At 42.5% G+C, this 14,583-nt stretch overlaps 1 protein-coding gene across 1 annotated transcript; it reads right to left on the bottom strand.

The window, feature by feature from the left end:
* Positions 1-287: 287 nt before the first annotated feature.
* Positions 288-13,749, bottom strand: eva1ba (eva-1 homolog Ba (C. elegans)). Its single transcript, XM_030102715.1, has 4 exons — positions 13,483-13,749; positions 3,475-3,639; positions 1,721-1,810; positions 288-1,644 (listed from the first exon to the last, which is right to left on the bottom strand). The coding sequence occupies exons 3-4, from the start codon at positions 1,785-1,787 to the stop codon at positions 1,220-1,222; spliced, it is 492 nt and encodes a 163-aa protein (XP_029958575.1). The 5' UTR covers positions 1,788-1,810; positions 3,475-3,639; positions 13,483-13,749; the 3' UTR covers positions 288-1,219.
* Positions 13,750-14,583: the final 834 nt, after the last annotated feature.

Raw genomic sequence — 14,583 nt, 5'->3', positions numbered from 1 at the left:
CTTTTTTCATCCAGACTGCTTGTTGTTAACACGTCTGTGAACTGACTGTGTTCAAACCTCTGGTACAGTTTTCAGTTTTCAGTCCACAGCAAATGATGTAGGTGTGGCTCTGCTTCTTTGAATCATTGACATCTATGAGAAAAACACAATTTTGAGCATGTCATGGTTAAAAAGCACCATTCTGAAATTACTCTTTAAACAGAAAGCAGCCAGTATTGCAATTGTATTCCTGAATAATTTACATTGTTAAAATAAAAAAAAGGATGGAAAACATTGATTTGGTTTGGAGAGAAACACAGTATCCAGTCCATTTATTTAATTAGTCTATTTATTGTGTGTAAAGGGAAAGATAAAGAACATCAAATTATGTTTTTCTATTTATACATCGTCCCTTTCAGCACTTGTTAAACTCAACCAGACTTGTAAAAACAAACTGTGTTTATGTTAATAAATTAGTTTTTTCAATAAAACAATATTTCTTTTAGACTGTGGCTCCATCCTTTAAAACGTCTTGCACATAACTCCACAGCCCAGAGGGTACATTTGATTTCTGGTATATTTGTCTGACATTAAAAAGACAAACAACGGTAATTTTCAGTCTTAATCCTTTAATTCACTCATTTCCTCTGGTGGAATTATCCCTGAAAACATAGACATGGGTGTAATGTTCTCATAAATTAAAGACGCTGTTTGTGGTTGTTCTGACATTAGGCTGTGTGTCTTGTGTATCTGAACCTCCACATTAACTGATAGGTGTTTGTTTGAACTATGTAATTTCCTTTCCTTATTGAATTTTCTTCCAAAAAAAAAAAAAAAGCTTCAAGTTTCCTTCTTAAACTTGCCAGACTGAAGGAAAAGGATTCCCTTCGCAAACAAATAGTCCTCATTGCAACAAACAATACAAGAATCTGAATAATACTTTCATTTTTCACTTGTTACACAAACAAACTTGGTATTTGTTCCTATCATTGAGCACCATGACTGTCACATGTCCAACAGTTTAAACATTCACACCACATTTTTTCCTCTCAGTCATAATCAGTCGCCTCTCGGTTTCTTTACATGTAGAAATAACGTCGCTACAAAAGAAGTGCAATATCTCAGAGTTCTGCTCTGCTGGAGCCGAGTGCATTACGTGAGGCACCACCAACGTCTCTCTGTTCCACGAGTCATTTTTCTCCCAGAGGTCCGTGTTTCTCCTTCACAGGCCCCTCCATGGTTAGTAGTAGTGCACTCTTCCGATGGTCCCCGTCCCCGTCCCCAGGATGTCGGGCTGGCCGTTTCTCCAGATCTCTCGGATGATGCGTTCCCTCTCCTCCAGCCGCTGAGCGCGCTCCAGCTCCTCGGCCGAGGTGAACACGTTCACGCTCAGCGCCCCGTCCGACTGGCTGACGTGGTTCCCCACCGGGATCTCGGTGCTGGGCAGGAGGACAGGCACCTCCGTGTTCTCCGCCTCCTCGTCCTCGTCCTCGTCGCTCTCCTCGTCTTCCTCGCTGATGTCCTTCAAGGCTTTTTTCTCGGGCGTGGGGGGAGCGATGGCGGTCCGCGGCTTGCAGGAGATGCGGATGACGAGGAGGCAGAGTGTCAGCACCAGTCCGAAACACACTCCCAGCACAAAGTACAGGCCGAAGCTCTCCGGGTTCGCTGGGGAGAAGACAAGAAGGGATAAATTCAGACGCTACATGGTTGTGTTTGTTTGACGGGCTGCAGAGTCGCTTACCCTTGATGTGTGCATATGCTGCTATGCTGTTGCTCAGGAGGTCCATTTCTTTCTTCTTCACATCCATGGCGACGTACGATTTTTCCCCACCTGCAGCAAACATGTCAGACTTCATTCAATCTCAGTTTCTTCAATTGTAATAAAAAGTAAACACCCAATCAATCCTCCTCCAGGTGCTGAAGGTTTTTAAGATATTTCCCAAATCTTCAGTTCCAGTGTGCCTTTCTCTGCAGCGCCTGGCTGTCAAACCCACTGACCGCGGCACTTCTTCATGAGCCTCCGGGTGTGTGGGAAATGGCCTTCAAGACTCCAACAATAGCTCCTCTGTGTCCCTCCTAAGCACTGGCTTCAGCTGGGGTCTTCATAATGCGTTTGGCACATGGCGCTTTGCCTGTGCCGATCGCTCTGAGCCATGACAGCTCCGTATGGATGAGGTCAAGAGCCGATTCTGCAAGGAGCCGCAGAGGACCTCTTCCACACTTCCGTATTGATGTGTGAGCTCCAGAAGACAAGTCAGCGCACAGATGACTCATTTGTATCGTTTGAAGCTCGTGTCCCTGACATTTAAACCGTCTTTCCCGCTGACGTCCTGCCGGTCTGATACTATTGTATCTGTGTCTGTTCTTCTGTGCAGTCACGACTCGTGATGTCGGGAAAGACTGAAGCCATGCATCAGATGAGACATGAGAGAATTTCAGGTTCGCTCTGGTTTTCTCGAGCAAGTCCCCAAGGTGTAACCCTTGTACAAGTTCCTCGTTGTGGCTTTTGTCTTTGGACGAGGCTGTTTCTCAACTGAAGGCGAGCATTTATTGGATTTGCCTGTATGGAACGCCGTACAAGGGTCACGTTGTGCTGCTGGGTTTTCTCTAATTCTTTTATTAGCTTCCCCTCCTTTTCTCCTTCACCCTGCACACTTTTTGTGTTTAGTCTGGCTGCGATCCACTGCTTTTGTCAACAGTTTCCACCTTCTAGTCATGATGATATTATTGCGTAGCACCATTCGGCATGTGGGCTTTTTTAAAGGTTTCAGTTCACTTTTTTTTTTTTTTTTAAGACAGACAGAGAGAGAGGTTTTAGGGACTCCTTTTCAGCTGTTATACCAAAAAATCTTTTTGAAAAGTAGGTCTGGTAATCAAGTAAAATTTAAAAAAAAAAAAAAAAAAATCAAATAGTAGTATGTCAAGGCATGTCGTCATTTGTCCTGGTAGAAAGCCTCTTAAATCAGGTCAGCTGGACTTGGTCATGTTGTAAGACATTTCATCCTTTAACCAGGTCATGACAGCCAAACCTGACTAGAATAAAATATTATTATATGTTAATTACATTCAAGTTCAAGGAAGCTACTCCGAAGGGGCAAAAGAACCACATGTGGCTGAAGAGCTGTCATGTAAGAGGCTGGTGAACAAGCAGTGTGCACATTTGTCCCTGAATCAAACCACGTGCCACAGTGCCGATCGTACAGATATCCTAAAATTGCACAAACCACATGTTTACATTTACATTCACCCCCTAAACTCCATTTACTGATAAACCCAGTGCTTGATGTTTATCACGATGTAAATACTTCAGTCATTTATGGAGCAAATAAGCAGAAATGTTTATTTGTTGGTGCAGCTTTTAGTAAAATCCAAGCATAAAACCACACACGTGTAAGCCATATGCATAATGCGGCCTGTTAATGAACTTCAAAACACAACTAACGTCTGACTGTACGAGCAGATGTAAACACAAAGCGGAAGACAGTCAAAACTTACCACAGAGTGTAGCTGTGAAGCCGCCTTCAGTCCGAGCTCATACTCATATTGAAAACTTTACAACTGGATGCAAAATCCTCAAACTCCTCTCTCCCGTTTTCTCTCTTGAAATTGGATCCAGGCCTGTGATCTTTGGTCCTCAGTTTAGCAGTTCATTTGGCCACCCTGAGACAAGAGCAAACACACACACACACACACACACACACACACACACACACAGACAGACAGACAGACACACACACACACACGTCAAGCTACATTAAATCCAAACTCACTGAGGCGTCTGCAGTGCAAACAGCAGCAAGCCCATTGCAGGATACACGGTTCAGCAGGAGACTAGAGGCAGGCCTTTCAGTTCTCAGCGCTTCGGCGGTGCCCACACGGGGGCAAAACGCACAGTTTGCAAAAGCACAAGAATGCCGACACTCTACAACACTGTGTAAAGAGGCAAAGCAAGCAGTTCTTTCATAGCGAGCCTTCTTTTGTAGGAGTCACAGTTGCTCATAACGCTGCTTTCACATTCACTAGGTTAGATCTGTGCTTGTGGGGACCAAGACTGAAGCAATGAAATCACCTTTCAAACTTTATAAACCGGATGGAGCATTATCCCTGCAAAAATAGTTTTTTCTTGTCATGAAAGCGTCGACAAAGAGCTGAAAGTTGTCCCGTCAGCATATTCGCCTTCACTGAAACTGAACCCAATATGCAAATACACATGGGATCAGTTTTTTGGAAGCAATTTCATCTTCAAAACACACCAGACCTGACAGATAAACTACTGACAGTAAAATGCTAAACCTCTGTGGACTTTTTGAAAAAGGGGGAAAAACGTTCAGAAGATATAAACAGGGTGTAAATTGCAGGTTGAGAAGGGGGGATCTACTCCCCCTCTGGTGAAGATATTCCCTTTTCTGCTTTCTCACTTTTATCACAGAGGATAAAATCTATCCTCCTCACACAGTTATTAAAGCTGCTTTACCTGCAGAGTGAAGAAAGAACAGTAAATTATAGTATTTTAAAGTAAAAGCTAAACAGATCCACTAAATCTCACAGATTGGCTGAGAGTCAAGATCATATAATTCAATTCTAAGTGGCAAATTGTGGTTGATGTCCAACTTTCTATAGAATTTTATGTCAAAAGAAATTGTTGGCAACAGCTGTTGGGATCCATAGGCAAAGTAATGCCAGAAAAATATTATTGGAGGAGTAGTTTTAGGCTTTTATTTGGTGAGTGAAAGTCAGGTATTCATCTGAAACCTGCTGCTCACATGACTGTTCACTGTAGTTCATCATTTAGTTTTGTCTTTTTTACATTAACATAACACTCAGCTCTAAAATATGTTTTTTTTTTCAAAATAAAATAACCATTAATTTCAAACTCCATTTAATCCTTCTTTGCGATATTTCCTGTAAAAACAGACATAATAAATGTAACATCTAATGAAGACATCTTGAAATGTAAAAATAACCGTAAATGTTTCTACAAACTTTAAAGCCCTCTACAATATTTATTCCCTTCGCTTTAAAAAATGGAAACACATCAGTGTCACTTCTATATGGCGCAATGTGAAAAAAGACGAACTGCTCATACCACAAAAATCTCTCCAAACTGCAACAAAAGCTCCAGAAAAGCCCCTGGACAGCTTGCTGGGGGGTGCTTGCTCCACATGCCAGGTGGAGTGCTGTGGAATATGCTGAGCTGTCAAGTTTTCCAACTTGTTGCCCTGTTTAGGAAAAGCTCCTCTACCAGCTGCAGTTGGTTTAGCTGAGCCCCCGTGCTTTCCAGGGCAGATTCTGATCTTGCTGACTCTTGGCAGATCCCGAGCGCCTGAGAGAGACCGTGCTCAGGGGGACCAAGTTGACAGTGTGGTCACATGCTTTCCAGGGCCAAACCCCTCCTGCCCCCGGGTTCCCCATGGGAGGGAGAGGAGACGATGAGCCTTTTGTTTCTGCTCCACTCAGCAGGGATGAACTTATTTGCCTCAACACATTTCTTTGGGAAGAAGTTAAATAACGAACAAGCTCATCTCCTATCTCCTGCAGAGTCTAATCTCTTTCCACTGTTTGTCATTATCTAAGCCGAGCTGAAGAACATCCCCGCTCATTGCCTTATTTTGTTTTTGTCTCGGGGGTAATAAAGCGAGCGGCTCGAATGACTGCAGTCACTCCTCGAGCCAAGGTCAAAGCTAATGACCGCACACCTACGCTGCAGGAACCAGGATCTGGAATGCAGTGAACCTGAGCTGCAGCACCCCGGCGTCTGCTAATGACAACATGAGACCTTTTTAAAGTCTACCTAAACTCTAATTACCTCGCCCCGTTGTTTTGTTGTGTTTTTGTTTTACCCAAACAAGGAAATTATTAGCAGACCCTCACTTCCCTGGATACTATCCCACGACTTATCCCTCGGTCCTTTTCTCCAAGTGGTTTTTCATCATAACAAATCGTGAAGCACGTGTGGAGGTGTGCTGGAGGTGTTCACGTGTTTTACTCAAACAGAAAACTGACACAGCCACACATTACCACACAGCAATTAAATAAAGCAGCCAGCAACAAACCAAAGTCATGTAGCTATACATGTGATGAAACCAAATGAACAAAAGCATTGTGTTGTGTGAGCAATCATGTCTGTAGAAAAGCTGCAAAAAAAAAAAAAAAACAGCTTTAAGTTGCAAATTGCATCTTTAAAATGACTCAGTGAGGTCATGATTGTCTCTCATTAAAATATTACACACTTTTTGCAAAAACAGATCATGTATCCTCACAGGAAAGCATGAACGGACAAGATATAAGAAAGCTGGAACAAAGGTTTACCGGGATTTAGTGCGAACGTGCTGCAGCCTGAGCCTTCGTACCACGCCCAAGCTCCTGTTTGGTCCTATTTTTTGACTTGCTTATCATTTGCTTTTTCCTGGTTTCATATCCTCACGTCAAACCTTCAGGCCTTCCCTTCCTGAGTCCTTTCCAAACTGCTGGAAAATAATCTTTGTAGTTGTAAAAGTACAATTGCAACAACACATCATGAGCAGGGTAAAGCTAACCTGCCTCGCGACGGGCTAAACCCAGCTCACGCTATTAGTGGGTGAACAATCCAACTCTGGGTGAATTCTACTCCAAAATGAGCCAACAAGTCTTTGTTGGGTACTAAGGAAATACTTTCTGAATGAAAATTAAAAAAAACAACAATTTTTTTATTAAATGAAGTTACTAAAAGTGCTGTATAGGGACGATGAAAGAGTTAAACTGACCAGAATTACACTTCAGAAATGAGCAAAAATCCATATTCCCATATTCAGACCTGCTCTTGTCTGATACCAGTGGGAGGAGTTTATGGTTTAAAGAAAAAAAAAAGCCTTGTTCAGCATTTAGCAGAGATGCTGCTGTTATCGTGATGAAAGGCACTGACTCAAGACAAGATATTTTCAGTATTGCACTCCTTCATTTGTCTTTTCTTTTTCACTGCTGCTTTTATTTTTTCTGACTTTGTGACAGATCATCTCCCATTCTCTGTTTTACTTTTTCAGAATTTAATTTGTACATACTTTGTGTAAAGCAGGAATGTAAATGTAAAATGTCATGATATCCCAGTTCATTTTGCACTCTGGGCTCAGCAGTCCGTCCACTGAATCATGGTCAACTCAAACAAACAAGATTGAATTTCTCGTGCACCATTCTCATGTAAATGGAACCTAATACACATGAAACCCTCATTTGCATATTCCTGCACATAATGCCACTTATTGTATTACTGGAGTTGATGAAAAACACATGCAAATCAAAAGCTCTATCTCTTTGCATTATCTCATGCTTTATAGAGGGTCTTAGTGAAGCAGGCCCACAGAAACAAAGACACGCAGAAGCTATAGTTTATGGTCTCCTGCCAGTTAAAGGGTTAAAATAAGTTTAAGTGAATGTACTGGATCAAACAAGTTCTTATTTTTGGATCTATTTTTAATGAGCTTCAGCAAAAGGTCACATAAACACAGTCTGCCATGGCTCCGTGGGCTCAGAGGAGGACGAGCACTATTTTTGGTCATGCATTGTTTCCTCTTTTTTTTTTTTTTTGGATGGACGAGCCCATTCCAAGAATCTGTCCAAAACTATAATCTTGTGTGATGCTGTTGTTGTCTGGAGACAACTGCAAATGCCCTTCCTTCCCACCAAGGCGGTCCCTTCCCTCCTGATCAACATCCAGGTCAAATCCTTCCTGCAGCATCACCGCCATTGTCTGAGATAAGTGTGTCGGGACCGAGTGAAGAGCCGGAGCGGCGGACTGTACGCTGACGTCAGCCGGGTGATTAATCAGCAGAAGGACTCGTCTCTGGATGCTTCACCAGCGTCGCTTCCTTCATAAACCATCCGACCACGGCGCTTGCTTCTCCACGAAGAAGGAATCAAAGTCATAATAACCCTTCGTTGGAATTTACACAGAAAGTCAAGCCACATTCGATTCATACAAAAAAGGTCAGATTACACATGGGAGCCCGTCTGTTTTATTTCCTCGTTGTTATAACACACGTTAAACCGCAGAGCGAGAGAAATATTTTTAATGCTTGGGATTTCTGTATGGTACCAATTTCTGCTACAGCAGACTGTTTCTGTGGTTTGCGTCGGTCAAAGCCTCACAGAATAAAAGCAGCCAGATTTAGATTTAATGACGTGCCACACAAGTTCACACACTCTCGATTCCAGCAGGATTTATGGTATCAAGTCGTGCTGTTGATTATGTTCATTAAAACGTTGTTGCTTTGACCCAGTGGTTGCTGCTGATAAAAAAAAAAGAAAAAAGAAATCAGTCTGCAGTTAATGATGCACAGCATCAAACACAGCACGATGGGTAATTTCATCTCTAGATTCACAAACTCAACAACTTTCGCTTAAATAAATATACTCCAGCATAGCTCAACAGCTTCAGTGACTGATGAAATGGTAAAAGAAAAAAAAAAGTGAAACTGGATCACAGAAATATCTCCTGGATATCCTGACTCGTCATTTATCACACACTGGAAAACAAGCCAGGGAATATCTCTAAGTACTAAAACATGATGGCAGCTCGAGTTATCCCCCGAACAGCGGAGGTGCTGGTGATTGCTTTCCATTGGATGAACACCGTCCAAACTGACATCTCTGTGTTCAACATCTGTGGAAGCGTTCAGGAATGTCCACAGGTGGAAGGTTTTCAGCTCCGGGGAGATTGCAGAGTGGTCGATTTCCACAGAAAGTAGGAGTTTCGATATCAAGCTGCTGGTATTTCTGCGTCCTGCCAACTGTGTGACAGCGAGGTCGGGTTCATGTATTTGGAGACATCAGGCTGTCCTATTGTTTCAGCATGAGGATGCACTGCAACTCCGATCATGCAGAAGATTGTCGAAATGGACACCAGGCTGGATTATTTCTCAACCGGGGGTGTCTGCGGGTTCGCTTGACGGTATGTCTTCCAGAGTTCTTGTGCAAAACAAATTGCCCCCAATGGTAGGTGACACATTCCATTTGTTGAATTTTGTGCTCTTATCGTGGAAAAGTAGATTTTTATTTCAAGTCTCTAATCTGGCTTGATTTCATTTTTGTACTTAAGCAGATCCAAACACAGTAGCAATGCTCCACTCTTTAAACACTAAAACATATGGAACTGAAAATGCTGCCTGTTTAAATACTTTAGGAGAGCTGGCGCGCTGAGCCTTGACCTTGGAAATAGAGGCTAAAAGAAAAATACTGATGTGCTCATTGGTGTTTTCTGGGATTCTTCTAACTCCCTCTGCAGGTGAAAATGAGCAAACCGAACCACCGTTGACCCTGTCTGAACTTCAGTGTGCTGTCAGCTTCAAAGACCAACAGTATCAGTTCATGGAGTTGTGAGTTATATAACTTTTATCAAGCTCACTTCTGAGCGATTTGGACTGAATTAAACTATCTAAACTTACCCTGCCTGTACAGCACCGGCAGCTCCGCATTTTGTATTCCATTTCATCAATTCCAACGTCCTCGGTATGTTTTCCTATTTGATATGAGGCTGAAAGAGCGCTCTGTTTTGTTGGAGCGTTGACGTGTGTTGGCTTTGGGCATGCACTTTATTTGACTTAGACTCAATGAACAACAGCTTTTCTTTCAGGGACATAAACTTTTCCGAGAGTAAACACGGAATCCGTCCAGTCAGGCGTTGCTGGCTTGGCAGTGCGTGAATATAGACATACAACTTCCAAGCCATGGTTTGGGTTATAAATTTAACAGCGTCGCTGCACCGACGTGACGCCGGCTTGGCTCAGAGTTCACCAGCTCTTACACCAATGAATCCCTCTGTATCTTCACGTCATAAAACGTGAACCGCAGCCCACTGGGCGCTCTGTGAAGAGCCATGGCAGGTAATCGGAGGGTAATAGAGATGCGGGACAGGGCCCGGGGTTAGGGCAAGTGGTTAATGGCGCCCAGATGTGCTCCTGATGTGAAGCAGAGGCAGAATGCTTTACTATGTAAATCAAGACGAGATATCCTGTGTCCCATCTTCATACTGACGCTATCGAGGTATATTTGGAGAAAATCAAGCTCAGAGGAGCAGAAGCATGTGCAGTGGTGATCAGATATGTTTGTGCATTCATGTGTGTGTATAGTGTTTCTCTGAATGGTGGCCACTGGGAATTTTCTCCATTTTATCCCATAATATGAAAGCGATTCATACAATCTCTCCTCAGTGATTCTCTGAAACACAAGGAGCCTCACAGCTAATCTAAAGATCCAAAAATAGAAGCATGATCTCACTCTTCTCATCGATACGGGCCGCCATCCAGCTGCACGCCAACACCACATACTGTCTCAATTACACGGACCCTCCAGATTATAGGATGACGCAAAACACGTGCTGGCCATCGCCATGATTGCATCCCGAGAATTTGTTCCATATTCTGAACTCAGGGCAGTTCCTTTAGATTTAGGAAGTCCAGAAGTGTTGGGACAGGATTATGCTTCAGTGGTGAAAGTGACGACTGATTGCAAAGTTTCAGATATTTAAGTGTTGAACAGTCAGTGGTTCAGATCATATTTTTTCAGTATAAACTCTGCATCGTTCAAACTTGATAATTTGTCGCAACACAGGATTTCTAGAGCCCGTGCTTTTATTGAGGATCCTTTCAAGATGTGAACAGATAGAGTACAGTTCTTAATGCAATGTGAGTCTATTCATTGTTCTGAATGATGAGATGCATTGTGAATCAGAAATACAGGTGGAAAACAAGCAAAGCACTGTCTCAGTTACTCTCAAAAAGGATATTGTTGCAAATATTGTTTCAAGACTATGAATGTCTGTTGGCGGCATTCAGCTTGTCTGACGATAACAGAATAGAAAGAAAAGAAGGAAATGTCTTTGTGGTGTTGTTATTTCTATTTATCGTAAAGAACATCACACACGTCTTTGTACAAAACAATACTTCTCGTTTATTACCAAGTGCTGCATCTGTTGAGTATTAGCTCCAGACATGGTCTACAACACTCGGATCTACTCGGTTTGTCTAATATCATTTTAAACATCACACGGATGAAATGCATGTGCTGGAACATTTTACCATTTAAACAAAACAAAGTCGACCCATCTGCACGTATTTACATGCATTTTGATGTGTGGCCAATTCCGCACGCTTCATTTCATACATGTGCACATTTTTCACCAATGTGTGAATCAAACATGGGAGCATAAGCACCATAAACCCGCTGAACTTAACATGTCAAACATCCATCCAGACTAAAACAGGGGAGTGTCTGTATCAGCGAAGCTGCTATAAGCCCTGATTCCTGTAAGTCATCAGTGGATAAACCTTGTATGTGAGACGCCTCATCATTTTTTTTTTCCTCCATATATCCTTCAGATTGATGGCACTGAGGTGGAATCTCCTGCGGTCACTTCACATTCAAAAGGTTCATAAACAGGAGACGGATAATGTTAAAGAGAATCAATGTTGAGGCCTAATGTATTTATAACAAATTCAATGGACTAACAAGTGTATAAAACAGTATTAGGTCAAATCTGGCCTCTTTATGATGAGAAGTGGTGCAATGAGCAAAGCAGGTCTGTCTTTGCTAATAAGATAAGCGCTGGCTGAAATCCGACAGAATGCAACAGCAAAGCTGAGACACTTCCAGCAACAATTTGACACAGATTAGCCGGAGTTTGAAAGAGCCACTCTGTTCCCAAACTGATTTCATACCTAGTGTTCAAAGAAATCTGCTGATGATCATCTGATGCGATATGACTTCATGTCCTAAAACAGTCCATAAAACTAAACTCAAGGCATCTCAGCAGTAATCATTCCTTGTTTCCTGTTGGACGCATACTATATGCAACACAACTGTATGATTCACACAAATGTAAAACAATTTAAAGTGTTACCGTTGTTCTGACAAAAATAAATGATGATGAAACTTCCAAAACATCAGGAAAACCTACATGATAGCAAAAAGCCTGTTGAGGGAATAACTGATACAGGAGTTTCTCCATGACTTTGTTTTGGTTTCTATCAGTATAGTTGCATGGTAAAGCAGGAGAAAACCTGGTAAACTAACTCCTAATCTAGATTCCTACCCATATTCCAGCAATACTGGAATAAAGGAGACAAGTAATATGCATTAGAATTCTATCTAAGCTCCTGAACTGACACCTTACTGGAAGATTATGACATTACTTTCAGAGGAAACTGCAGAAATACCAAACCATGAAATACAGTTGAAATTCACATTTCACCCATTTTCTTGCAAGGATTTTCTTGGATTTCTTCTCATTGTGCAACGACGTCTGCCTGGGAGTCCTTACTGTTATCTAGGCTCCGTGCAGCTTTGACACTTTCTGTATCACCTTGCAAACAAGATTGGCACCATTGTGATCGAGGCAAGCAATTCAAATCAGAGCCCGACCTTTCACCTCCAGGTAAATAAAGTACGTTAAAAGCCATCCTTAGGACAGATAAGACATGGCGCTTGATAAGTGAGTCAATGGAGTTTTGGAAAAAGGAAAGTCTGCGAGCTGGAATTGGCAGGAGGGGTCAAACAGAAGTCAACTCTTCCCAGTCAGCCTTGAAGGGGTTATTTAACTACCCTTCACACTCATCCTTTGGAGGTTTATCTGATCGACTGGAGGAGGCATGGCTCAAGCGCTGCGTGCCCACGCCGATAGCAGAAATGAAAGGAGACCCTGGAGAGCAAACCCAGCCCTGTCCAGCCTCCACCCATCACCTCCCTTCACCTCCCAACCTCACTCTCTTTCTGATAAGAGGTGCTAACCACAAATGTCCAGCCAAGAGAGAGAGGAGAGAAAGCCTCAGGGAGCTGACGGCATATGGTCAGCTGCTGTTGAGCCTGTGAGTTTCTATAAACTTGTTTTAAAAAAGAGAAACAGAGCCATATGCTGCATGTGCGCACCTTCAGTTGATCCTTTTAAAAGTCGGTGACGTGCCTCACCTCTGTGGTTATCTGACGCCACGTCTTTCTGGCCTCAAAAAACACAAAAAGTGACAGGATGTTTGTTTTGAGTATAGAAGAGCGACAACTCACCACAATGTAAGATAATAACGTGCAGCTACACAGGAAAGCCAGATCTGGACTCTGCTGTCTTGTCCTATCTAGGACTTCATCAGCTCCTCTCTTGCACCACTTCATTTATTATACATTTGGAAAACACATATTTAGCATGACTACAGTCTCAGGCACTGACACCATTTGGATGGATGTGCATGTAGAGCTCAGGTCAGCGTCAGTGCTTAGTCACTCGTTATAAAACTTTCCTATCAAACTCTTTGTTTTGCTTAAACAGAAAATAATCCAAGTAAAGCAAAAAACACTGGAGAGCAGCAGTAATGAAAACCAGACACCGAATTTTATAGTGGATGGAGACTGTCCAAAACGCATTCATCCCAGCAGCTTTTAGATTAGCAAAGTATTCGAGGCTGAGAGTGTGCTACACACAAAGTTCACCCATTGTACCAGCGCAGTGGCAGTGGCACACAAACTGAAACAAGCTGTCAAACTCACCGGTCACTGATGAGAGAAAACGTCCTTAAGAGGCTGCTCGGTTCTCTCAGAAAGCTTCAGGCAAACTGCAAATCTTCGTCTTCTTTCCCTCCAAATTTTTAAAAACAAACACGGCATTACAAGCGGCACTGACTGTCTCACTGTTGCAGCTGTGGTCAAGTCCTGAAGAGCGTGTGTGTGTCTGCCCGAGCGTGTGTGTACAGAGTCTGGGGAAGAGGTGGTAACTTCCTCTCAAAGTTGGAGACGGGGTGAGTAACAGAGTTTTCTCTCTCCCAGCCCCATCGCACGAGAAGCAGGAAAAGCTGTCATTCTATCCCCCTTTCAGATGGAAAAAAAAAAAGAGGAACAGCCTAAAATGGGCAAGCAGAAGGAAGAGGGAGGGAGGAAAACTGTGGAGTGTGTGTGTGTGTGTGTGTGTGTGTGTGTGTGTGTGTGTGTGTGTGTGTGTGTGTGTGTGTGAGTGTGGGGGGTGCTTTCCCTCTCCTGTTGAGGAAAAGGCAAAAAATAGCAACTCTAGGCAAATTAACTGGAGTTTTTCCCCCTGTGCACAGTCCAGTATCACATGGAGAAAAAAAACCCAACAAGAACAAAGATATGTTGTGTTTGACTGATGTCTTACTTTGCAACTTTATTTGATCTCTCAGTGCTTTTATCTACAAGACAATGGTCTCTAGAAAGATCCGTAAAGATCATCTACTCTTATCTTGTTTGAGTAACAAAACGTCCATTTAAATGACCACAGACAAAGGATTCATCTCTGTTTCAGTCCTGTTAGATTTCAGAGCTCCATTCAATACCTTCATGACATGTTTCTATAGAGACATGAAATCCTCATTGGGATTAAAGAAAAAGCCATAAACTGGATTAAATCACATTTGTAGAATTTGCAGAATATACTTTGTTCAGGGCAATGATGCTAATGGTGACTCTTCAGATCAGACGAAGGTCACCCATAGAGATCTGCAGGGTTCTGTGCTGGGATCAATACTATTATATTATCAGGAATTGATGAACCAGATGATATTGTTGAACTTGTCAAAATAGAAGCTTGTCTTAAAGACATAAAAGAGTGGAGGATTAATGATTTTCTGCTCCTGGACT

Source organism: Salarias fasciatus, chromosome 11 (assembly GCF_902148845.1).
Source record: "Salarias fasciatus chromosome 11, fSalaFa1.1, whole genome shotgun sequence".
Taxonomy (NCBI): Eukaryota; Metazoa; Chordata; class Actinopteri; order Blenniiformes; family Blenniidae; genus Salarias; species Salarias fasciatus.
The sequence above is the reverse complement of the archived record's forward strand: the minus strand, read 5'-3'. Positions and strand labels throughout refer to the sequence as shown.

What these genes read in the sequence shown, in the direction of transcription:
- eva1ba (XM_030102715.1), bottom strand. Translation starts at nt 1,787, where the DNA reads ATGGATGTGAAGAAGAAAGAAATGGACCTCCTGAGCAACAGCATAGCA. An exon ending in AGCATATGCACACATCAAGG is followed by an intron (nt 1,645 to 1,720) that starts GTAAGCGACTCT and finishes TCTTCTCCCCAG; the next exon opens with CGAACCCGGAGAGCTTCGGC.